The sequence below is a fragment of the Rhinoderma darwinii genome, chromosome 2 (assembly GCF_050947455.1).
Source record: "Rhinoderma darwinii isolate aRhiDar2 chromosome 2, aRhiDar2.hap1, whole genome shotgun sequence".
Classification (NCBI taxonomy): domain Eukaryota; kingdom Metazoa; phylum Chordata; class Amphibia; order Anura; family Rhinodermatidae; genus Rhinoderma; species Rhinoderma darwinii.
Window position 1 is genome coordinate 177,074,150 of NC_134688.1, and position 25,553 is coordinate 177,099,702.

The 25,553-nt window shown below is 42.8% G+C and overlaps 1 protein-coding gene across 2 annotated transcripts in view; it reads right to left on the reverse strand.

Annotated features, from left to right (window-relative positions):
• Nucleotides 1-25,553, reverse strand: part of TUBGCP3 (tubulin gamma complex component 3) — a 124,962-nt gene that overhangs the window by 62,626 nt on the left and 36,783 nt on the right. For both annotated transcript variants that reach the window (XM_075852520.1, XM_075852519.1), the window contains exons 12-14: nt 25,165-25,275; nt 24,479-24,587; nt 21,338-21,527 (exon numbers count right to left, since the gene is read on the reverse strand). In XM_075852520.1, coding sequence (XP_075708635.1) covers nt 21,338-21,527; nt 24,479-24,587; nt 25,165-25,275 — 410 coding nt within the window. The remainder of the gene's footprint in view (nt 1-21,337; nt 21,528-24,478; nt 24,588-25,164; nt 25,276-25,553) is intronic.

Consider the following 25,553-nt stretch of genomic DNA (forward strand, 5'->3'; position numbering starts at 1 on the left):
ATCCAGGACCAACCCCAGAAACTCCATTTTCTGGGAAGGACATGGCGCCGTTGATCAGCCATCCGAATTTGTGAAGGAAATCCTGTGTAATGTTGAGACTGTTCAAGTTGTCCTGTTTGGAAGGTGCCTTCACCAGAAGGTCGTCCAAGTATGGGATAACTGCTAACCCTCTGGATCGGAGAGCCATGTGTACCACCATGACCTTGGTGAAAACCCTAGGAGCCAGGGGCAACACGAAGGTAAGAGCCACAAACTGGAAATGCTCGGAACCCATTACAAAGTGCAGGAAACGCTGATCTACTCTAGCAATGGGAACGTGAAGATAGGAATCCTTGATGTCCATTGAGGACAAGAACTCGTCCACCTCTAAGGAAGCCACTACTGAGCCCAGTAACTCCATGCGAAACCTCCTGATCTTCACATGTCTGTTGACACGTTTTAGATCCAAAATGGGTCGAAGGGATCCATCCTTCTTTGGTACGGTGAAAAGGTTTGAATAAAGTTGGCACTGGTACAAATACTCCTTGTTGTAGGAAGCTTTGAATAGCTGGGTGTCGACAGGAAAAACCGCCCAGGAGGGCGAGAAGAAAACTATTTTGTAGCCTGTCGACAACCTCCTGCAATCAGGCGTCTGAAGCTTTCGAGACATGTCTCCTGGAAGGAGAGCAGACAAACCCCCCCTCCCCCGAGGGAGCAGCTTGGTATGCAGCTCGGATGAGGGCTAATTATCCAGGCTGTGGAAGCCCACTGTGCCAGAGCAGGTCCAGCGGGGCTGCCGGGAATTTCTAGACCGGAAGGAGGGCCTCTGCGTTCGGATGGGAGTCACGTGAGTTTTGCCTCGGACGCGGAGTCGAGTACCAAAATGAACGAAACCATCTTTGTCTTCTGGCCTAGGGAACTGGGCGTCGCCTTTGACTACTTTATGCCAGTAAAGTGCTCCTTCCTTCCTCCTGTAGCATCAGAAATTAGTTTACGACCCTGACCTGGTCCAACAGAAGGGCGAAAACCTTCTTTCTAAAGGCACGGTCAGTATCCCATTTTATAGTCCAAATGGCCCTGCGAACAGCTATAATTAGCCATGGCCTTAGCCGACCGTTGGGCAGCATGGACACAGATGTCACATATATTTAGAGGTCTGCAAAAGCTGTGCAGCTAGCAGGGAAGCATCCACTTGAGTCCCTTAAATCAATTGCGTCCTGTAGTTGAGTAGCTAGTTCAATACTAGCCAAGCTAACCAGATATGCTGCAAAAGAGGCCACTGCCGCGCTAAAAGTGGCTTTTGCCAGACTCCACTTTGGCATCAACTGGATACTTTGAGGAGGAAGCATATGCAACCGGTAAAGTAGTATTTTCATAAATCCGGCCGATGCGTGCAGCAACTTTGGGTGAGCTGACCATTTGGCAATACACTCAGAGAATGGAAACATATTGTCCACACTCTTGGACACATGCAAAGATCGGTCAGGTTGTGACCATGCATCAGAAAACAGTTTGCCAAAACCCTTTTGATCCGGAAAGACCAGAGGGAGTCGTCTGTGGCAATGCAATATTAACTCATTCTGAGGGGATTCAGCAGGATCATCCGCAATCTTAAGTATATCTCTCACTGCCTGAATGAGATCCATCACTGCAGGAGTGGATTCGCTTCTGTTACACTCAAACTCCGAATCGGAGAGACGTTTCCTGAAGCTGGTTCCGACATATCTCTTGAATAAAAAGAATGAACACCTGCAGCATTTTTGTCCAAAGAGGAATCAGAGGAGGAATGTTATCTCCTTGATTGCCTGGTCCGCTTGCGAGATGCACTAGGAGAACTAGAACGAGTGCGATCCAGGGAAGAGTTTCTGGGAGCCTGACTGGGCTCTTAGGCCTGAGAGGTGCCAGACACTTGGGATGCTAACTGCCGAGGAAGGTGTTGTAAGGCATAAACCGTGGCATGAGAGAGGCAGGCGAGATCAACCGCCTGGGGGAGGAATGCCGCCGTTTAGGGGGTAACATGCTCAGCAACCTTGGGAGCTGGGGAACCCTGTGGTGATTTAGGCAGGGGGCACTAAACACAGAATGGGTCAGCTTGCCCGCATGGAAACGTTGTACGGCACCGCATACAAGCAAAGTGCGTTACAATGGCGGGGGATTTTGGTTCTTCGGAGCGTTGCTATTTGAAGACATATTATGAGCCTTTAACAAAAAACAATACAACCAGTGGCTATCCTACCAGACCCCCTAGGTGCTGTGTACCCTGCGAAGCATAAACGTTCTCAGCGTTGTATGACTTCTGCACAGCAGGTCAGTCAGTTTACTGTGGCGTTCACTACCAGTGATCGAGGGAATAGCGTCTGAGGAAAATAAAAACCCCTCTGGCAGAGTCGCGATGGTTGGACAGGGCGGGCAAGTGTCTCAGGTGAAAATTGCACGGCAAAACGGTGGGTGGAGAGCGGGCGGGAGCATGGCTTACCAGAGAACCGAAGCGGAGGCCTAAATTAATTGCGCCGCAGGCGGAAAGGTACTGCGTGTGGGAATGCCAGAAGATAATACAGAAACGTTCTCCTGCAAATGCCGGCACATGCAGTTCGGTCCAGAATTATTTGGACAGTGATACAATCTTCATGATTTGGGCTCTGCATGTTACCACATTGGATTTGAAATTAAGCAACGGAGATGCAATTGAAATGTAGACTTTCAGGTTTAATTCAAGGGGTTGAACAAAAATATCCTGTGAAAAGTTTAGGAACTGCAACCATTTTTCTACACAGCCTCCTTTTTTCAGGGGCTCAAAAGTGATTGGACAAATTAACATTACCATAACTAAAATGTTGTGTTTTTTTATTTTTTAATACTTTGTAGAGAATCCTTTGCAGGCAATGACTGCCTGAAGTCTGGAACCCATGGACATCACCAAATACTGGGTTTCCTCCTTTGTGATGCTTTGCCAGGCCTTTAATGCAGCGGTCTTCAGTTGTTGCTTGTTTGTGGGTCTGCCTTAAGTTTTGTCTTAAAGTGAAATGCATGCTGATCGGGTTGAGATCTGGTGATTGACTTGGCCATTGCAGAATTTTCCACTTCTTTGCCTTAAAAAAAACTCTTAGGTTGCTTTTGCAGTATGCTTTTGTTCATTGTCCATCTGTACTGTGAAGCGACGACTAGAGATGAGCGAACCGGGACAACCGAACCCGGTTTCGGTCCGAACTTCCGGTAAAGTTCGGTTCGCAGCGAATCCGAACTTCACCGGGTTCGGCCGAACCCGTTTTGACCGAACCCGGTCAAAAACATTATACAAATCGGGAGCCACTTATCTCTATCAATCACTGATAGAGAAAAGAGGCTGCTGATTAAAAATAAAATAAAAAGCATTTCATACGTACCCGGTCGTTGTCTTGTTGACGAGTCCCTCTTCTTCCTCCAGTCCGACCTTTTCTGACGCGGCAGCCTGTGATTGGCTGCAGAGGCCTCTGCAGCCTGTGATTGGCTGCAGAGGCCGCGGCAGCCTGTGATTGGCTGCAGCGCTCACAAGGCTGCATCGTCATCAAGGAATGTCGGGCCGGATGTCGAGAGGGACGCGTCACCAAGGCAACGGCCAGGAGACCGGACTGGAGGAAGCAGAAAGTTCTCGGTAAGTATGAACGTCTTTTTTTTTACAGGTACTGTGATCGGTAGTCACTGTCCAGGGTACTGAAACAGTTACTGCCGATCAGTTAACTCTTTCAGCACCCTGAACAGTGACTATTTAGTGTATGTGCACACACACTAATTACGTCCGTAAATGACGGACGTATTTCGGCCGCAAGTACCGGACCGAACACAGTGCAGGGAGCCGGGCTCCTAGCATCATACTTATGTACGATGCTAGGAGTCCCTGCCTCTCTGCAGGACAACTGTCCCGTACTGTAATCATGTTTTCAGTACGGGACAGTAGTTCCACGGAGAGGCAGGGACTCCTAGCATCGTACATAAATATGATGCTAGGAGCCCGGCTCCCTGCAGGGTGTTCGGTCCGGTACTTGCGGCCGAAATACGTCCGTCAATTACGGACGTAATTAGTGTGTGTGCACATACCCTTACTGACGTCGCCTAGCAACGCTGCCGTAATGACGGGTGCACACCTGTAGCCACCCATCATTACGGGGCCTCATGCACACGACCATAAAAACACCCGTTATCACGGGTCGTAATTACGACCCGAAATAGCGGGCCCATAGACTTCTGTTAGCCACGGGTACCTTCCCGTTTTCTCACGGGAAGGTGCCCGTGCCGTTAAAAAGATAGAACATGTTCTATTTTTTTATTTTACGGGCCGTGCTCGTAATTACGACTCGTAAGTACGAGCACGGCCGGCCGGCCACGGGCAGCTGGCCGCTTTTGCGAACCGTGCTGTCATTATAATTATAGCAGCACGGCCCGTAAAATAGAACATGTTCTATTTTTTTAACGGCACGGGCACCTTCCCGTGAGAATACGGAAAGGTACCCGTGGGTAACAGAAGTCTATGAGCCCGTTATTGCGGGTCGTAATTACGACCCGCAATAACGGGTGTTTTTACGGTCGTGTGCATGATGGGAGCACGGCTCGGAAAAACGAACGGCTGCCCGTGCTCATCTCCTGAAATAATCTGTGCTGCCTTAAACTCTGTGGACAGGTCAGGATCCTGTTTCTTTTAAATGCTGCTAGGGAACCCGCTCGATCCACTATATAAGGCTACGCTACAGTGCAGCATTTAAAAGAAACAGGATCCTGACCTGTCCACAGAGTTTAAGGCAGCACAGAGTATTTCAGGAGATGAGCGTGCAGATTCAGTGCTGTTGTGAACTCTGCTCTTACCATTACGTAGCTCTCAGTCTGTTATCTCTCCTCCACTCCTGTCCTCAAGAACACCTTCACATGATTGGCAAGTCACCACGTAATGGTAAGAGCAGAGTTCACAGCAGCACAGAGTATTTCAGGAGATGAGCGTGCGGATCTTGTGCGTGGTGGTGACTTGCCAATCATGTGAACGTGTTATAGAGGACAGGAGTGGAGGAGATGTAACAGACTGAGCTACGTAATGGTAAGAACAGAGTTCACAGCAGCACAGAGTATTTCAGGAGAGGAGCGTGCAGATTCAGTGCTGCTGTGAACTCTGCTCTTACCATTACGTAGCTCAGTCTGTTACCTCTCCTCCACTCCTGTCCTCAATAACACCTTCACGTGATTGGCAAGTCACCACCCCGCACAAGATCCGCACGCTCATCTCCTGAAATACTCTGTGCTGCTGTGAACTCTGCTCTTACCATTACGTGGTGACTTGCCAATCATGTGAAGGTGTTCTGGAGGACAGGAGTGGAGGAGAGGTAACAGACTGAGAGCTACGTAATGGTAAGAGCAGAGTTCGCAGCAGCACTGAATCTGCACGCTCATCTCCTGAAATACTCTGTGCTGCCTTAAACTCTATGGACAGGTCAGGATCCTGTTTCTTTTAAATGCTGCACTGTAGCGCAGCCGTATATAGTGGATCGAGCGGGTTCCCCAGCAGCATTTAAAAGAAACCGTGTTTGTGTATGTGTGTGTTTGTGTATATATGTGTGTTTGGGTATGTGACTTTGTCTGTTTTTGTTTTTATATGTGTGTGTGTATATATGGGTGTGTTTGTGTATATGTGTTTTGTGTATATGTTTGTGTATATATGGGTGTATTTGTGTATATGTTTGTGTGTAGATGTTTGTGTGTGTTTTTGTATATGTGTATATGTGTGTATATGGGTGTGTGTTTGTGTGTATATATGGGTGTGTTTGTGTATATGTGTTTGTGTATATGGGTGTGTGTTTGTGTGTATATATGGGTGTGTTTGTGTATATGTGTTTGTGTATATGTGTGTTTGGGTATGTGTGTTTTTGTTTGTATATGTGTTCGTGTATGTGTGTATAACTGTGTGTGTGTGTGTTTGGATATGTGTGTTTTTGTTTGTATATGTGTGAGTTCGTGTATATGTGTGTGTTTGTCTGTTTATGTGTGTGTGTATATCTTGTTGTGTTTGTGTATATATGTGTGTGTCTGTGTATGGTTGTTTGTTTGTGTGTGCGTGTATATATGTGTGTAGGTGAGTAGAAGTATTGGTATTGTTCACATTGATAACTGTTTTTTTATGTTGTTGCAGATTTTGATGTACCGATTGGACTACATCTACGATTCGTTGGACTACTGCGTAGATCTGCGTTTTTTCAAATTTTAATAAAATGGTTAACGAGGGTTTTGTTGGGGATTTCTTATTTCAATAAAAAAGAATTGTCTTTGTGTTTTTTTTTTCAAACTTTATTAGTGCCTAGATAATGGCAGTTGGCTGATTGACAGCGTCCATTATTAAGGCGGTACTTAGTGTTAGCCGGTGCAGAGGCTAGCACTAACCACCCATTATTACCCCGGTACCCACCACCACCAGGGGTGCCGGGAAGAGCTTGGTACGATCCAGTACCCAACCATCTGTTGTGATGGTCGGGTACTGGGGCGGCCGTAGGCTGGTATTATGAGGCTGGGAAGGGCCAAAATCAGTGGACCTTCCCACCCTTGTAATGCTAGGCTGCTGCTGCTGTGTTGTATCGGGCTGGTTATAAAAATGGGGGGGACCCCCACGTCGTTTTTTTTTGGAATTTAACAAATTTAGCAATAGACGGGTCCCCCACATTTTTAATAACCAGCCATATACAAGGCCGCAGCAGTCTGGCATTACATGGGTGGGAAGGGCCACTGGTTTTGTCCATTCCCAGGCTAATAACACTGTGTTGTATGTGGCTGGTTATGATAAATTGGGTGGAACCCCATGTCTTTTTTAAAAAAAAAATGTAAATAAATAAATAATTTAAAAAAATGACGTGGGGTCCCCCCCCACTTTTATAACCAGCCAGATACAACACAGCAGCAGCAGCCTAGCATTACAAGGGTGGGAAGGTCCACTGTTTTTGGCCCTTCCCAGCCTCATAATACCAGCCTGCGGCCGCCCCAGGGCCCGACCATCACAACAGATGGTCGGGTACTGGATGGTACCTGGCTCTTCCCGGCACCCCTGGTGGTTTTGGGTACCGGGGTAATAATGGTGGTTAGTGTTAGCCTCTGCACCGGCTAACACTAAGCCTCGCATTAGTAATGGATGTTGTCACTCAGACAGCGGCCATTACTAAAGTGGTAATAATAAAATTTGAAAAGAAAAAGACAAAGATATAGATAAAATATTTTATTGAAATAAAGCACCCCCAACACAACCCTCATTAACCATTTTATTGTAGAAAAAAAACCGTCATCGAAGTAGTCCTCGAAACCGACGTAGTCCAAACACCAAACCTGTAAAAAAATAAAATAATGAAATAAAACATGTTGTAGGCTTAGATTCAGTTTAATGTGTGATACTGACTGTTATACCATGTATAGAAGCCTGCCGCGAAGTTGACTTAGATACAGGGCGCCAGCAGACAGTATCATACATGGCCATACAGACATATATACATGCAAACTATCATACATACATGCATACACACACACACATGAAAACATACATACATACAAACAAACATGCAAAGATACATACATACATATATACAAGCATGCACAAATATACATGCAAACATAAATACATGCAAACATAATTACATACATGCACATATATAAACATACATGCAAACATACATGCAAAAATAAAAACATGCAAACATACATACATGCACATATATACATACATACATGACAACATACATACAAACATACATGACAACATACATACATGCAAACATACATACATGCAAACATACATACACACATGCAAACATATATACATGCAAATATACATACAAACATGCACATGTATACATACATGCCAACATACATGCAAACATACATGCACATATATACATACATACATGACAACATACATACATGCAAATATACATACATACACACATGCACATATATACATACCAACATACATGCACATATATACATACATGACAACATACATACATACATGACAACATACATACATATATATATATATATATACACACATGCAAATATACATACATTCATGCAAACATACATGCAAACATACATACAAATATACATACACACATGCACATATATACATACATGACTACATACATACATACATACATGACAACATACATGCAAAAATACATACATGCAAATATATACATGCAAATATACATACAAACATGCACATATATACATACATGCCAACATACATGCAAACATACATGCACAGATATACATACATACATACATGCCAACATACATACATGCCAAAAAATAATAATAATACGTTCATACTTACTTTCCTCCTGTCCGGCCTCCAGCGATGACGTTTCATTCATGTCGCCGCTGCAGCCTGTGATTGGCTGCAGAGGCGGTCACGTGGGATGAAGCGTCATCCTGACGTGCGTGACCGCCACTACAGCCTGTGATTGGCTGCAGCGGCGAAAGGGATGAAACGTCATCGCTGGAGGCCGGACAGGAGGAAAGTAAGTACGAACGTATAATTTTTATTTTTTTATTACATTTAAATGGTATTTTCCGCGCGCCGAGCATGTACTGTGAAGGTTGCTGAAAGAGTTAGTGCAGCCCATTAACTCTATCAGCACCCTGGACAGTAGCATGCTCGGCGCACGTAAGTGACAGGTTCGGTCAGAACTAGTTCGGTCCGAACCGAACTTTTTTGTGAAATTCGGCGAACTAGCCGAACCGAACTTTTGATAAGTTCGCTCATCTCTAGCGACGACCAATCAACCTTGCTTCATTTGGTTAAATCGGAGCAGAAAGTAAATCCTGGCCCAGTGCCTTTGGCAGCCATGCATGCCCATGCCATCACACTGCCTCCACCATGTTTTGCTGAGGATGGGGTGTGCTTTGGATCATGAGCCATTCCAAGCCTTCTCTATACTTTCTTCCTCCCATCATTCTGGTACAGGTTGATCTTAGTTTCATCTGTCCAAAGAATGCTGTTCCAGAACTGGAGTGGCTTCTTTAGATGTCGTTTGGCCAAGTCTAATCTGGCCTATTTTTGAGGCCGATTAATGGTTTGCAACTTGTGGTGAACTATCTGTATTTGCTCTCATGAAGTCTTCTCTTTATGGAAGACTTACATACTGATACACCTATTTCCAGGAGAGTGTTCTTCACTTGGGTAGATGTTGTGAAGGGGCTTTTCTTCACCATGGAAAGGATTCTGCGATCATCCACCACGGTTGTCTTCCGTGGACGTCCAGGCCTTTTGGAGTTCACGAGATCACCAGTGCCCTCTTTTATTTATTTTTTAAGAATGTACTTAACTGTTGATTTGTCCACTCCTAACATTTGTACCATCTCTGATGGATTTCTTCATTTTTTTTCAGCCCAACGATGGTCTGTTTCCCTTGCATTGGAAGCGCCCTTGACCTCATGTAGGCAACAGCTTCCAAATGCAATTGCCACACCTGGAATCAACTCCAAACCTTTTACCTGCTTAATTGATGATAGATTAACGACAGAATAGCCCATTAAATAGCTTTTGAGATAATTGTCCAATTTCCATTGGTCCCTTGAAAAAGGGGCAGCTACATATTAAAGAGATGTAATTCCTAAACCCTTCCTCAAATTAGGATGAGGTTACCCTCTAATTAAAGTGGAGAGTCTGCAATTTAAGACCATATTGATTATATAACTGTATATTCAATATGTTTTGGTAAACAGCTAAAATGGCAAAACTTCTGTCACTGTCCAAATAATTCTGGATCTAACTAAGTGTTAAAAACTCCTTAGGAAGTATAACACCTCAGTAAAAAAAAAAAACCTTTCCATATATTTTAATGCCATTAAGTCCGCCGATATTGTCTGAAGTGCTCCTTCCCCGCTATCCCCCTGGATGGATGGTTGAGAGGGGGGGGACCTTGCAGTCAGTCGTCTTCAGGTGCAGCCTGTCACTCTCTCGGAAATGGCACACATGTGGGGTGGCTGACCGGCATCCTCAACCGGTGTGGTAATAATAGGGGACTGGGTGACCAAGGCAAGAAATATCCAACAAAATGGCGGGCATCCACTGAAAGAGTGGGAGTACATTCCGCTCAGGAGCTGCAAGAGATTCAACAAGTGGAACACATGAGGGACTCGCACCCTGCACCTGAAAAATACATTTTACTTTTTTTTTTTTTAATCTAGCAGAACTGCCTGCAGTGCAGGGCTCGTTTGCCTTCTACAGATACTAGGCTAAAGCTGAGTGCTTGGCAGAGGGTATAGCCCAGTGGGCAGAGCCACACTTTATTTTTTTTATGTTAACCTTGTGTCAGCAGCCTATACCAATGGTACGGTGTCCCCCAGTGAATACTTGAACAAGAAATAGAATCTCTAGTTTCCCTCAATTGCGAGTCTCTAGTATTTTATGAGGCTGGAAGTGAATAAAAATTGTTCTGTTCCATGTCAAGAGGGCTCTATACAAAGGCGGCATTTATGAAAACTGGTAGAAAGGCAGTTGGCCTGTACAGAAGAGACAATCAGATTTTGAAGACCAATGTATCGGTTTTTTTCACTCCAATAGTAAGCCTAAGGCCTTATTCACACGAACGTGTCCGTTTTGAATTTGTAAAATACGAAGCGTTTTTCCTGTGTTGCAGTTCCGTGTGACATCCGTGTATGGCGCGCGTCTGCGTTTTTTACGTCAGCAAAAAAACTGAAGGCGTTTTTCTTTTTCTCATCATTTCTTTAGCAACGGTTGCGTGAGTGATGCACAAAAAACGCACAAGTATAGGACATGTAGTGAGAAACACAATGTCTGAATGGCCCCATTGAATTGTATAGGTCCATGTGAAGTCCGTTGTTTTAACGCACGTAATACACGTGAAATACGCTCGTGTGAATAAGGCCTTAGGCTGTTGTTCACACATTCCAGCCGATTCACAAAACGTTATCAAACATTCGCAAAAAGCTGGGAATAAAAAACACGCAAATTGACCACATGTACACAGTCTAAATACATCTTAGTACAGTGGGATAAAAAATACGGACAAAATGCTGTGCCTGGCAGCTATGAAAGCCACAAGCACACAGTTAAAAGGGGTTCTCCAGGCTGTGGCTGTTTTTAATACTAATGAGCCCCATCGATAATATACCGATGACCTATCCTGTGGATTTAACCCCTTCCCGCCGCAGCCATTTTTCAGATTTTCATTTTTTCCTCCCCACCTTCCAAAAGCCATAACGTCTTTATTTTTCCGTCGATATAGTCCTATGAGGGTTTGATTTTTGCGGGACGAGTTGTAGTTTTTCGTAGCAGCATTTATTTTGGCATATAATGTACTGGGAAACGGGAAAAAAATTAATTGAAGGGTAGAAAATGAAAAAACAACAATTCCTACAACTGTTTTTTGCGCGCCGATTTTACGGCATTCACTGTGCATTCAAAACAACATGTTAACTTTATTCTGCGGGTCAATACGATTACGGCGACACCAAATATATATCGTTTTTTCTATATTTTACAACTTTTACAAGTAAAAACCTAAGTGTAAATAAGAAAATTTATTTTGTGTCGCCAAATTCCGAGAGCCACAACTTTTTTTTATTTTTCCGTCGATTAAGTGGTATGTGGGCTTATTTTTTGCGGGATAAGCTGTCGTTTTTAATAATACCATTTTGGTGTACATGCGACGGTTTAATCACATTTTATTTCATTTTTTGTGGGAGATGAGCTGACCAAAAAATAGAGATTCTGGCGTTTACAATTTTATTTTTTTTACGGCGTTCACCGTGCAGGTTAAATAATGGTATAATGTAATAGTTCAGACTTTTACGGACGCAGCTATACCAATTATGTTTACTTATTTATTTTTTTACTATTCTCTAGGGGGAAAATGGGAAAAGGTTGTTTTTTTTAACTTTAAATATTTTTTATTTTTTTTTTGCACAAAAAAAAAAAAAAAAACAACTTTAACTCATTTTTACTTTTTTTTATTAGTCCCCTTAGGAGACTTCAACCAGCCATATTGCAGTATATCGCGATTCTGACAGGCTTCTATTAAAGGAACAGTGTCATCACAAAAATTTTTTTCATATGTTAAAGATGTTAGTGCTTTATTAAAAACGTTTATATTTATTTGTGTGTTTGTGTTTTACTTTTTCTTATTTTTACACTTTTTCTTCCCTATGGGGGCTGCCATTTTTTGTTCCATTTCTGTATGTGTCGATTAACGACACATACAGACATGGAATACGGCAGCCACAGTCCCATAGGGACTGCGAACGGCTCCCGTCCCATCCACTTCTGTGTACGCCGTCTGTGTGGGAACTGCGCATGCGCCGCTCCCACACAGTCCAATTTGAAATTGGCGCTGTCCGGCGCCATTTTCCTGTGGACCGGAAGTCGCGGCCGGACAGTAAGATTACTACTTCCGGTCGCGGCTTCCGGACTTGTGCACTTGGACCAGCGGCAGCAGACGGAGCGGACGGGCCGGAGGGAGCCGCGGCGGCAGGAGCAGGTAAGAGATTTCAATGTATGTTCGTGTTTGTGTACGTTTACTACTGTATGTAAACCTACTACACTGTGTGTTAGCTCAAAAAATGGCGACACACAGTGTAGGAGGATAGACCGTTCAAACCCCTCGTTTATCCCGGCACTAGCCAGGATAAAGGAGGGGGGGATGCTGAGAGCTCACTAGAGCGAGGGCTTTTTACCCAATTTTGCAATGCTGCAATTTTGGGAATAGCTCCATCTAGTGACCAGCAATGGGAAATATTATAAATTAGAATCTAATTTATAATATTTCCTGACTCGTGAAAAAAATAAAAAAAATGTGAACAATGTTTAATCACCTACACACTAAATGTTTAATTAAAAAAAAAAAACATGTTTTTCTGGCAACACATTCCCTTTAAGCCCTGTTGGAGTACAAAGCTGTACAAAGATGGCGGACCTGGCGGCCTTCATTAGGCCCCCCAGGCAGCCATAGCAACCATCGCCCCCCCGCGATTGCGTTGCGGGGGGCGCGATGAGTTGTTAGAGGGGGTCGCCCCACTCTTTCTAACGATTTAAATGCTGCGGTCGCTATTGACCGTGGCATTTAACGAGTTAAATGAGCGGGATCGCGTTCGAGCGCGATGTTGCTCGTTACTCTGAAGTGTCGGCTGTAACAAACAGCCGACACCCGCATCGTATGGAGCGGGTTCACTCCGTGAGCCAACTCCATACTTCCCCCTACCCGACTTTGGCGTATGGATACGTCAAATGTCGGGAAGGGGTTAAAGCCCAATTACAGGCAGACGAGTATTCAAACAAATGTTCGTTCCCGATCATTGCCCTTGTAAACATGTAATCAGCCAACAACCGAGTAAACGTTCATTTGTCGGCTGATCTCATCTTTTATGTAGCCAATAAAATCATTGTTGTGGGTAGCGCAAGCCCCTGTGTGAACAAGTGATGTGCTACCGACAACATGAAAACTGTATGGAAACCGGACTATCACACGAACAGTCGTTCCTCCTCATACAGTTTGCATCGGCCCATTTAAAAAGGCCCTTTAAAGAGTAACTGTACTTTAAAAAAACGAATATGTCGCTTTGTGATTGACGCTTCTCGTTAGGCTGAAGACGGCTCACATAGAACGCCTGTAAGCCAGTCCACAGCCTAACTAGAGCCAATGACCGCAAAGGATGCAGAGCACTCAGCTGATCACTTCTGCACCTTCGTTTCAGCGACAGCGGGGATCTCAGCACTCGGACATATTGATCATAACTTCTGATATGTCACTACGACACGTCAAAAGTTCTTTTTTTATGTACAGCTATTCTTTAAACCAGTCGATCGTCTTGCTATATCGGCGATCGTTACGGGCAGAATCCTGCTGTGTAAACCATCCTTTATTGTACTATAAGGCCCCATGCACCCGACCGTAAAAAACCTCCGTTTTTGCGGACCGCAAAAACGGAGCCATTCACTTTCATTGAACACTGACACCTTTGCCGTGGAAACGTTCCGGGAATTATGGAACATGTCCGTTCTTTTGCATTTTGCGAGCCGTGCTCCCATACTTTGTATGGGAGCACGGCCCGAAAATGCGGCTGTCAGTCGGCGGCCGGCCGTGCCCGCAATCGCGGGCCGTGATTGCGGGCACGGTCGTGTGCATGGGGCCTAAGATAACAGTTTCAACTTTGTCCAAGATTATAAAAACATGTCTCGTTTATTCCAAAAAGTGCATCACACCTGTCTATGCTTAGCGTGTGGTATTGTAGCTCAGCCCCATTTAATTGAATGAAGCGGAGCTGTAATACTAGCCCCTTTAAATAGGAGTAATACACTAAAAAGAGAAAGAGACTGCATGCTGTGAGGGCAGCGCAGTGTCTCAGAGTGCGGACCACAGCAATAGTATCACATTTGAAAGTGCATGCACACTCAGCTGCAAAATATGCATTTTCAAAAGGTAGGTAGAGGGATGGAAAAAGACCCAAAAGGACTTAATTATTAAATTACTGTTTTTTACAGATGCACCGTTGAAAAACGTTATTCTTCTATGACAGGAGTGAACAACCTGTGCGCCCTTTTGCCATCAGGGCACAGACATGGTTGTCTTTGTCCCAATAGTTCAGCAAGACATGGATGTTTATTGATAGGGAGAACCGTGTGCAGCCACTAGTGTCTGCTTACATGTATCTTTTTTGTCAAAGAGAAAAGGAGCGACACAGGGGACAAGAGCAGGTACTAAGGGTGCACTATGGCTGGCATCGTTATGGGGACACTGTTTGAGGGTACTGTGTGTCTGGCACGGTTATCAGGAGGGGGCATTAGGGCTGCTGGAGTTCTATTTTAAGAAACTTAAAGGAGCAATAGCAAAACTATTATTGCGTTATGCCTTGTGCAGACCACGACAACCCGTTTTACCCTGCGTGCTCCCTTAAAAACGGATTTACCATCTAAAACATTTATGGCATATCCACAAGATACTACAAAAGTCTGATAGGTTCGGCACTCTAGAGAGGAGAAGATGAGCTGGAGAGGTGGCCGGGCACGTGTGCATTTCTCTCCATTGTAGTTTAACCCCTTAACGCAATATCACCTAACTACGTGATAAGGGTTAAGGGGAAGTATGGAGCGGGCTCACGGGCTGAGCTGGCTCCATACACAGCGGGTGACGGCCGTGATACGCAGCAGACACCTCACTGCAACGGGCGGAATAAAAGATCACCTTGATTCCGCCCGTATAACCCCTTAAATGCCGCGGTCAAAAGCGACCGCGGCATTTAAAGTGTTAGAATCAGGGGTGCGCCCCCTGAAACCAGCCATCGCGACCCCTCAGAGGCAAGACCGGCCGTTAACAACGATTGTTATGGCAGCCTGGGGGCCTAACGAAGGCCCCCAGGTCTGCCATCTTAGTTCCCCGTTTGAAGCTCTGCCGACGACAGGGCTTCAAAGGGGACAGTTAGAATCAACATATACTGCAATACATTAGTATTGCAGTATATCATGCAAGCGATCCAACGATTGCTGCTTCAAGTCCCCTAGTGGGTCTAATAAAAAAAAAAAGTAAAGAGCAGTTAAAAAAAGATTTTTATAAATATTCCAAAAAAGATAAAATATTAAAAGTTAAAAAAAAAAACCTTTTCCAATTTTTTCCCTAAAGCAATGTTAAAAAAAAATAAAAAAGTTAACATAACAGGTATCGCCGCGTCCCTAAAAGTCAGAACTATCACAATATAGCGTTATTTAACCCGCTCAGTGAATGCCATAAAAATATATATATATATATAAAACACGCAAATTGCTGGTTTTTAGTCCCTTTAGCTCTACAAAAAAATGAAAAAAAAAGGGATCAAAAAGTCAAATATACCACAAAATGGTATCAGTGAAAACTACAGCTCGCCCCGCAAAATTTAAGCCCTCACGTCGCTAAATTGATGTAAAAATGAAAAAAAAAAGTTATTTAGCAAATAGTTTTATTTTTTTTAAAGTCGTAAACCATAAAACAAAACAAATTTGGTATCGCCATAATCTCATCAACCTGTAGAATAAGGGGAATATGTAGTTATTACCATCTGATGGATGCCGTAAAGACAAAACCACCCAAAAAATGGCGTAATCGCTGTTTTTTGCCCATTTCACCCCACAAATAATTTTTTTCCAGCCTCCCAGTATATTATACGGTACAATAAATGGTGCCATGAAAAACTACAACTTGTCCCGCAAAAAACAAGCCCTCATATGGCTATATAGACGGAAAAATAAAAAAATATTATAGCTTTTGGAAGGTGGGGAGGAAAAAACAAAGGTGAAAATCCGAAAAAAGGCTGAGGAGAGAAGGGGTTAAAGAAGTTGTGAAATGGTCAGCTTAGATGTTCAGCCCCCGTGTATGTTATCTGAACAAAAAAAAAAAAAAAAGCTAATACTCACCTTCTAATCCTCTGCAGCACCAGTGACTGGAACATTTTTATCCAGTACTTAGATTTTATTGTTGCCCAATTGCGGACACAGCTTTTAAGTACTTTTGAAAAGTTAAAAGGGGTTATCCGGGGAAAACAAAACCAAAACCCACAAACGAAATAAAAAAAAAATAAAAAATAAAAAAACAAAACGGTATTTAACCCCTTCCCGACATTTGCCGTATGGGTACGCCATGGAAAGTATTGACTTCCCGCATTTTGCCGTACCCATACGCCAAATATTTGGCACCGGCTCAGAAGCGGAGCCGGTGCCATCAGCTGTATCTTACAGCTGACATCTGACGAACGGCGGGGACCGAAATTAGCTTCGATCCCCGCCATTAACCCCTTAAGTGCAGTGCTCAAACGCGATCGCTGCACTTAAGGTGTTTGCAGCTCATCGGAGCCCCAGCAATGAAATTGCCGGGGTTCCGGTGGCTGCAATGGCAACCGGAGGCCTAATACTGGCCTCCCGGTCTGCCTAGCACGGAAACCGGTCAAGATCCGCCCGGCGGCAGAGCCTGATCAGCTTCCGTAGCCGCCGGCAAGATGGCGCCGGGTCAAGAGCTGATCCGGCGTCCACCTGTAACGGCAGGAACCGGAGCTAGCTCCGATCGCTGCCATTAACCCCTTCGAAAGCGATTGCTGCCATCGTAGCGGTTACTAGCAGATCGCCGGTCTCCTGCTCTGCCATTACGGAAGCCGATTAGGCCCCGCTGGGAGGCGAAGCCTAATCGGCTTGCTGTCAGTGAATAACTGACAGATCTAATACATTGCACTACGTAGGTAGTGCAATGTATTAGAAAAAAATAAATCTGACAGCTGGACCTTCAAGTCCCCTATTGGGACTTGAGAAAAAGTGTAAAAAAAAAGTATAAAAAAAAGAAGTGTAAAAAAAAAAGTTACAAAAATAAAAGTTTGAAAACAATAAAAGTTGCAAGTAATAAAATAAGAGTAAAAGGGGGATTGCATTTTATCAAGTCCTTTTATTATTGAAAAAAAATAATAAACCATACGTATTTGGTATCGCCACGACCGTAACGACCTGAGGTATCAAAATATTATATTATTTAACGGCATAAAAGAAAAACGTAAAAAACTATACCAGAGTTTGTTATTTGGTCACTTTGACCTATAAATATTGGAATAAAAAATGATCAAAAAGTCGTACGTATTCCAAAAATGGTACCTATAAAAACTATAGCTCGTCTCGAAAAAAACAAGCCCTCATACAGCTCCGTCGACAAAAAATTAAAACGTTATGGTTCTCACAACTTGGCGACAGAAAAAATACATTATTTTTACAAAAGTAAATTTATTGTGCAAAAAGTTGCAAAACATAAAAAAGTCCTATAAAATAGATATCGTCGGAATCGTACTGACCCGCAGAATAAAGTTAACATGTAATTTATAACGCTTGGTGAACGCTGTATAAAAAAAACTAAATAAAACTATGCCAGAATTGCGCATTTTTGTTTACCTGGCCTCCCAAAATATAAGGTAAAAGGTGATCAAAAAGTCGCATGTACCCCAAAATGGTACCAATAATAACTACAGCTCGTCCCGAAAAAAAAAAAGCCCTCATACAACTACGTCTATGAAAAAATAAAATTAGTTATGGCTCCAATAAGTCAGGAAATAAAAAATATGCAGCTGCTTGAAGAGGCGATTTATCAAGGACCTAAAATTAGGGAACCAGGAAGGGGAGGGCCCAAACATATCCGCTGGAAGCGACGGTGCCAGTATTATACCAGGACAACACTTTCCCAGCAAAATTCCCCAAACTGCAAAGGTGCGGAGTGTGGACCAAAAGGGGGATAATAAAGGACGCCATATATCAGTGCGACACCGGCCTGTGCAGAAAAGATTGCTTCACAGCGTAACACACATCTATGGATCGTTTTATTGTTTTTTTTACCCCATTATTATACCACCTGACTATGCCCCTTATATACTCCGCCCGGCTTACATGTACCCCCACATTATAAATGGAAACACCAGCAATACTCAAATAAATCTACTACCAAGCAAAATCCGCTCTCCAAAAGGCAAATGGTGCTCACTCCGCTCTGAACCCTACAGCGTGCCCAAACAGCAGTTTCCTTCCACATATATGGCATCGCCATACTCGGGAGAACCCTTTTAACAATTTTTGGGGTGTGTGTCTCCAGTGTCATTAGCTGGGCATGACATATTTGCCACTGAAATGGTATATCTAGGGAAAAATATAAATTTTTAATTTGCACCATTAGCAGCGCATTCATTTATGGAAAAGACTTGTGGAGTGAAATGCTCACTACACCCCTTAATAAATGCCTTGAGGGGTGCAGTTTCCAAATGGGGTCACTTCTCAGGGGTTTCTTTTTATTATTTCACATCAGAGCCTCTGCAATTGTGAACCAATACTTTGTAAATCGCCAAATTAGGCCTCAATTTCGCATGGTACTCTCTCACTCCTGAGCCCTGTCGTATGTCCAGGCAAAAGATTAGGGCCACATGTAGGGTGTTTCTAAAACCGGTAAAACACTGCATAATAATTAGAGGGCTGTCTTGTTATGGTGGCACAAGCCGGGCATCACATATTGGCATATCTATGGAAAATATCCCATTTTCACTCTGCAACATGGAGTGCACACTAATTTCTATAAAACACCTGCGGGGTTAACATGCTTACTACACCCCTAGGTAAATGCATTGAGGGGTGTAGTTTCCAAAATGGGGTCACTTATTGGGGGTTTCCACTGTTTTGGTCCCACAAGCGCCCAGAAATCAATCCAGCAAAATCTGTACTCCATATGGCGCTCCTTCCCTTCTGAGCCCTGCCGTGTGCCCAAATAGCAGTTTCTGACCACATATGGGGTATTGCCGTACTCGGGAGAAATTGCTTTACAAATGTTGGGTTCTTTTTTTTCCTTTATTAGTTGAGAAAAATTACAAATTTTGCGCTAAAGCTACGTTTTATTGAAGAAAAAGGATTTTGTTTTTATTTTCACTGCCCAATGCTAATAAATTCTATGAAACATCTATGGGGTCTAAATGCTTACTACACCCCTAGATGAATTCCTCAAGGGTTGTAGTTTCCTAAATGGAATCACTTTTTGGGAATTTTCATTGTTTTTTTCCTTATGGGATTTGCAAATGTGACATGGCCTCTGCAAACCAATCCTGCTAAATGTGATCTCCAAAAGCTAAATAGCGCTCTTTCACTTCTAAGCCCTGCCGTGTGTCCAAACAGCCGTTTATTACCACATGTGGGGTATTGTTTTACTCGGGAGAAATTGCTTTACAAATTTGGTGGTGCTTTTTCTCCTTTAGTCCTTGTGGAAATGAGAAAAAAAAATGTTAAACCTACATTTTCTTTGAAAAAAATGTAGATATTAATTTTCACGGCCTAATTCCAATAATTTCTGTAAAAAACCTGTGCGGTCAAAATGCTCACTACACCTCTAAATAATTTCCTTGAGGTGTGTCGTTTCCCAAAAAGGGTCACTTTTGGGGGATTTCCACTGGTTTGGCACCGCAAGAGCCCTTCAAACCCGACATGGTGCCTAAAATATATTGTAATAAAAATAAGGCCCCAAAATCCACTAGGTGCTCCTTTGCTTCTGAGGCCAGATCTTCAGTCCAGTAGCACGCTACGGCCACATGTGGGATATTTCCTAAAACTGCAGAACCTGGGCAATAAATATTGAGTTGCATTTCTCTGGTAAAACTTTGTGTTATAAAGAAAATTGGATTAAAAATTTATTTCTGCAAAAAAATATGAAATTTGTAAATGTCACCTCTACTTTAATTCCTGTGAAAAGTCTAAAGGGTTAAGACATTTTCTAAATGCGGTTTTGAATACTTTGAGGGGTGAAGTTTTTAAAATGGGGTGACTTTTTGGCGGTTTCTAATATATAAGGACCTCAAAGCCACTTCACAACTGAACTGGCCCCTGTAAAAATAGCCTTTTGAAATTTTCTTGAAAATGTCAGAAATTGCTGCTAAAGTTCAAAGCCTTGTAACGTCCTAGAAAAATAAAAGGATGTTCAAAAAACGATGCCAATCTAATGTAGACATATGGGGGATGTTAATTAGCAACAATTTTGTGTGTTAGAACTGCCTGTCTTACAAGCAGATACATTTAAGTTGAGAAAAATGCTAATAATTCGCAAAATTTTGGTGTTTTTCACAATTAAATACTAAACATATCGGGCAAATTTTGCCAGTATCATAAAGTCCAATGTGTCACGAGAAAACAATCTCAGAATCGCTTGGATAGGTAAAAGCATTCCAGAGTTATTACCACATAAAGTGACACATGTCAGATTTGAAAAATGAGGCGCTGTCAGGAAGGTCAAAAGTGGCTAAAGGGGGAAGGGGTTAAGGATTCCAAGAATACTCCCTGGAGAGAATCGCATTTCAGTATTACTTCCCAATCCCCAATGTAATGCTGCAGCTGCGGGCAGACGTCTTGTTAATAGGCGGGACTTGTAGTATACTGAGCACACCCAAACGACAAGTCTCGCTGTGACCTGCTTTTCTCTTCCTGCCGTGTCTCCCTACCCCTTTCCCCTTCAGCTGAACTGGCTTACTTCTGCCAGGATATCACAGCACCAGCCCCCAGTGGTCACATCAAAAGAAGACATGCCGACACCACTGAAAAGGGGTACTCGCTCTCTATCATGAGGGCACGCGTCGGCGCAACATCAATGTGACACGAACTACAGAACTTCCGGCGTCCCTGGAGGGTTTGAAAAAAAAAAAGGGAAATGGCGCAAGACTGACTATACAAGTATATCCATAAGTGGGCACATTTTCTAGTTTTAATTCATTTGGAGAGGATTCTTTACTGCTCGAAAAATCCCTTTAATCTAAAGTGGAATTTTATACAAATACATTTAATACAGATCTTTACATACATACATACATACATACAACTTACTTAAGCAAATCCATGAGATGACGAATAAAATCTCCCTGTCCCAGGAGGAGATAGCGTCTCATTGCCTGTAAGTGCTCGAGCAGATTGTAGTTCTTGTTAAGGACATCCAGCAGGTATTTGCTGGTTTCAAAATATGCAGAATCAATTTTAGTCTGGAAAGCATTTTCCAAATCTGTGAATAAGTCTGCAGCTAAAGCAAAATACAGTAACAGGGATTAATATAAGGCGGCCTGTAAACACAATACTTACAAATGGAAAACATTTGCCAAATTCCAGGTGTTACAGATAGACTGATCATTTGAATCACTAAAATGGTGGTGGATGTGATACCATAATATGCTGCTCTGTTTAAAGCAACCACCTCAGTCGTCGTCCCCCCAAAAAAAATAAAGTTTGAAATGTATAGTCAACTTACCTGCTGCCATGCTCCTGAATGAGTGGCGCTCCGTTCCAGTCCTGTCCATGACAACCGCCGCAGTCTCAAACTTCACTATGGAGAGCTTCTTTAGACGTCTGAGACATGCCCCCACTCCTTCCTCTTCCCCTAGATGGACTAGCACCAACACAAGGGCCAACTTCATCAGCGCTCATCCACCGGAGGGCAGTGGAGGGGGTGGGGGGCAGGTCTCAGACCTTCAAAGAGGTTCTGCATAGCGATGTTTGAGACTGCATCTTAGAGAGTGGACAATGCAGGCCTGATCATTCAGTAGTGGGGTAACAGGGAAAACACGAGAGAGCAAACGAGCAAGAAAGAGCGAGAGAAAGAAAGAGAAAGAGAAAGAAAGAAAGAAAGAGCAATAGAAAGAGAGAGGCAGACTCCCAAGGACTGAGGGAGGGAACTTGTTAGCCAACAGCTTGTAAAACGCTGTTTGGGTGAAGTGTTCTAGTTATTTGATCTATCGTTCTGTCAGCAGGAGGAAGTAAAACGCTGCAGTAACTCAAGTTTCCTTCGATGTACTACATATTGAAATGAATGGACTGTGCAGACTGCACGTGAATGAGAGCATTTTCTTTTTTTATTATTCTAAGAGAATCTGTTGATCCCTGGAAATTGTCAACAAGCAGCTGCTGGTAGATCTTATTATGGGTTTACTTTTATTCTAGTTCTGTCTTGTTTGAATAATGAGAACGTCGGCTCATTAAAGAGGCTCTGTCACCACATTATAAGTGCCCTGTCTCCTATATAATGAGATCGGCGCTGTATTGTAGGTGACAGCAGTGCTTTTTATTTAGAAAAATGATCTATTTTCACCACATTAGGAGCAATTTTAGCTTTATGCTAATTAGTTTCTTAATGCCCAAGTGGGCGTGTTTTTACTTTAGTCCAAGTGGGCGTTGTACAGAGGAGTGTATAACGCTGACCAATCAGCATCATGCACTTCTCTCCATTCATTTAGTCAGCACACAGTGACACTGCGTTGTTCACTATGTGCTGTCTTATACTGACATATTAACGTTACTGAAGTGTTTAGACAGTGAATGGACATTCCTTCCAGCCAGGACGGGATGTCTGTTAACAATCCCTGCACTTCGTTAACGTTTGTCTGGTATTTACCGCAGAGCAAGCGTAATCTCGCGAGATTCCGCTGTAAATGACAGGTTACAGCGAGATTACGCTTTGCTCTGCTGTAAGCACCAAACAAACGTAACCGAAGTGCCGGGATTGTCGCGTCCTGGCTGGAAGGAATGTCTAGTCACGGTCTAAACACTTCAGTAACGTTAATGTTTCAGTATAAGACAGCACATAGTGACTAACGCAGTGTCACTATGCTCGGTCTAAATGAATGGAGAGAAGTGCATGACGCTGACTGGTCACTGATTGGTCAGTGTCATACACTCCTCTTTACAACGCCCACTTGGGCATTAAGAAAGTAATTAGCATAAAGCTAAAATCGCTCCTAACGTTGTGAAAATAGATCGTTTTTTTAAATAAAAAACACTGCTGTCACCTACATTACAGCGCCCATCTCCTTATATAGGAGACAGGCCACTTATAATGTGGTGATAGAGCCTCTTTAAACACATGGTTACTGGATGCTCATTTGCACACAATATTTAAATAGTCTGAGTAACACATAAATATATAATATGTTCCTTATGTATTCATTGACCAAGACCCAGAGAAAAAAAATAAGGATACATCACATCAGACGCCAGATTTTACATTTGCAGATTATTAAGGCAATGTTTATCAAGGGTGGAGCTTAAGGGTATGTTCACACAGGTTTTTGCAGGCAGAAAATTCTGCCTCAAAATTCCTTTTGGAATTTTGAGGCAGATTTTGATCTGCATGCATGCCGTTTGCCGCAGCGTTTTTCCACTCGCGCCAATTGAGCGCCACTGGCAAAAACGCAGTGAAATACACTTTCTTTGCCTCCCATTGATGTCAATGGGAGGTCAGAGACGTAAAACGCTCGAAGATAGGGCATGTCGCTTCTTTTTCCCGCAAGACGGTTTTTCCGCTTGCGGGAAAAAAACGCCTCCGTCTTCCAATGAACTCAATGGGAGGCATTTTTGGAAGTTTTTTTACGCACTTTCCGACGTGGTTTCCGCGTCAAAAAACTCTGTGTGAACTGACCCTTACTTTCAATATTTCCCCTACCACAACTAGCAATTCAACGTGTGTTGTATTTGTTTTAGAAGATGTGTAGACATATCATAACTCTGCCTTTAGTTCTATAATCCCATCACTCCTCACAGTCCCTAGATACTAAAAATGTCAAAACTATCACATTAAACAAATATACAATACTTAAAGTGGGGTTCCTATTTAATAAAAGTGATGGAATATCGTTAGCATATGCCATCCCTTTATGATCAGCAGGGGTCCAACACCTGGAATTCCCAGATACTGAGAATGAAGGGGCCGCAGCAATGATTTAGCACTGCGTTCATTTCATATTTTTTTCCCTGAGCAGCTGCACCCCAGCCCGTTGCTGTTCAGTGAACTGCAGTATCAAGTGAATGGAGTTCTCTGCACAGCTGGGAAACCGGGCGCCACTGTGCAGGGAAGACTTAGAAGGGGACGCAGTGTAACATGGTAAAGTGATGGCATATCCTAGCGATATGCCTTCACTTTATGATATTGGGATTACTCTTTCATTTCTGAGATGCCGACCTGCAGTTCTATTTTTGACATACCATCTTTCGGGGACTCAGCTGTTTTAGTTACTACCATCATCTTAGCAGTCGGCGTTTGATCATGGCACACCTGATGTAGAAAGTTAATGGATTTCCCAATCAAAAGAACCTGAAAACAAGTTACAAATAAGAAATGCCAACATACCGTATAATACCAATAATCTAAAAACAAACAAAAATCTTATTTAAATTCACATAAGAAATTGGATCACCTTCTTGTGCATGCCTCCGGAAGCACTCAGCAATTTTGGCATATCATGCCATATAGGTTTGTCCTCCTGGTGCACATCATTGTTTGCTTTGCCTCAAAAAGTTATATGAGGGGGAAAAAAAACCCTGGGGGACAAAGCACCATAACAACTCGTGCAGAAACAGCACCAGTCGTGCATTGGCTGCATCAGATATTGTTTGGGGGTATGGGAGGGGGCGTCACGATGCTACATATGGAATCAAATTGAACGGTATTAAACACCATACTGTGAAGGGTGCTATGTGAGTATGTATGTATGTATGTATAATATATATATATATTTATTTATTTATTTTTATTTATTTATTTTTTTGAAAAGAAAAAATGAATTGTTACAAAATAAAAAAAGATTTGTAGTCCTGAGGGGGTTATATTTTGCATTAATCTAAATAAATACTTTTTGCAGTGCAACGTATCAAAAATAAATAAATGTCACCTTTCTAGACTGGTCCATGGTGATGAAAGACGGAATCATAGATTTCCTTAGGGTATATTTGTCATGCCAAAGTCTGTCTGTTTTCACTGTAGGGTCTGAAGCTACAAAAAACTTAGAAAGAGAATACATTATCATTTCCATTACTTCTATACATGTATGTACAACAGGTAGAAATCAGTCACTTAGGATTTTTTATATAGTGCTGGTAAATTAAATTCTAAGAATAAAAATAAATTAAAGCTTAAAAATTGTATTGCATTTTTGACTGGCAAAACGGGCTTTTTACAGAACCTGTCTCTACCATATTGTGAGTGCACTGCAAATGCAGGGGCAAAAAGCCTCACAAAGAAGCCCTGCGCCAAATAGAGAGGTAGGCTTGTTTGAGCTCG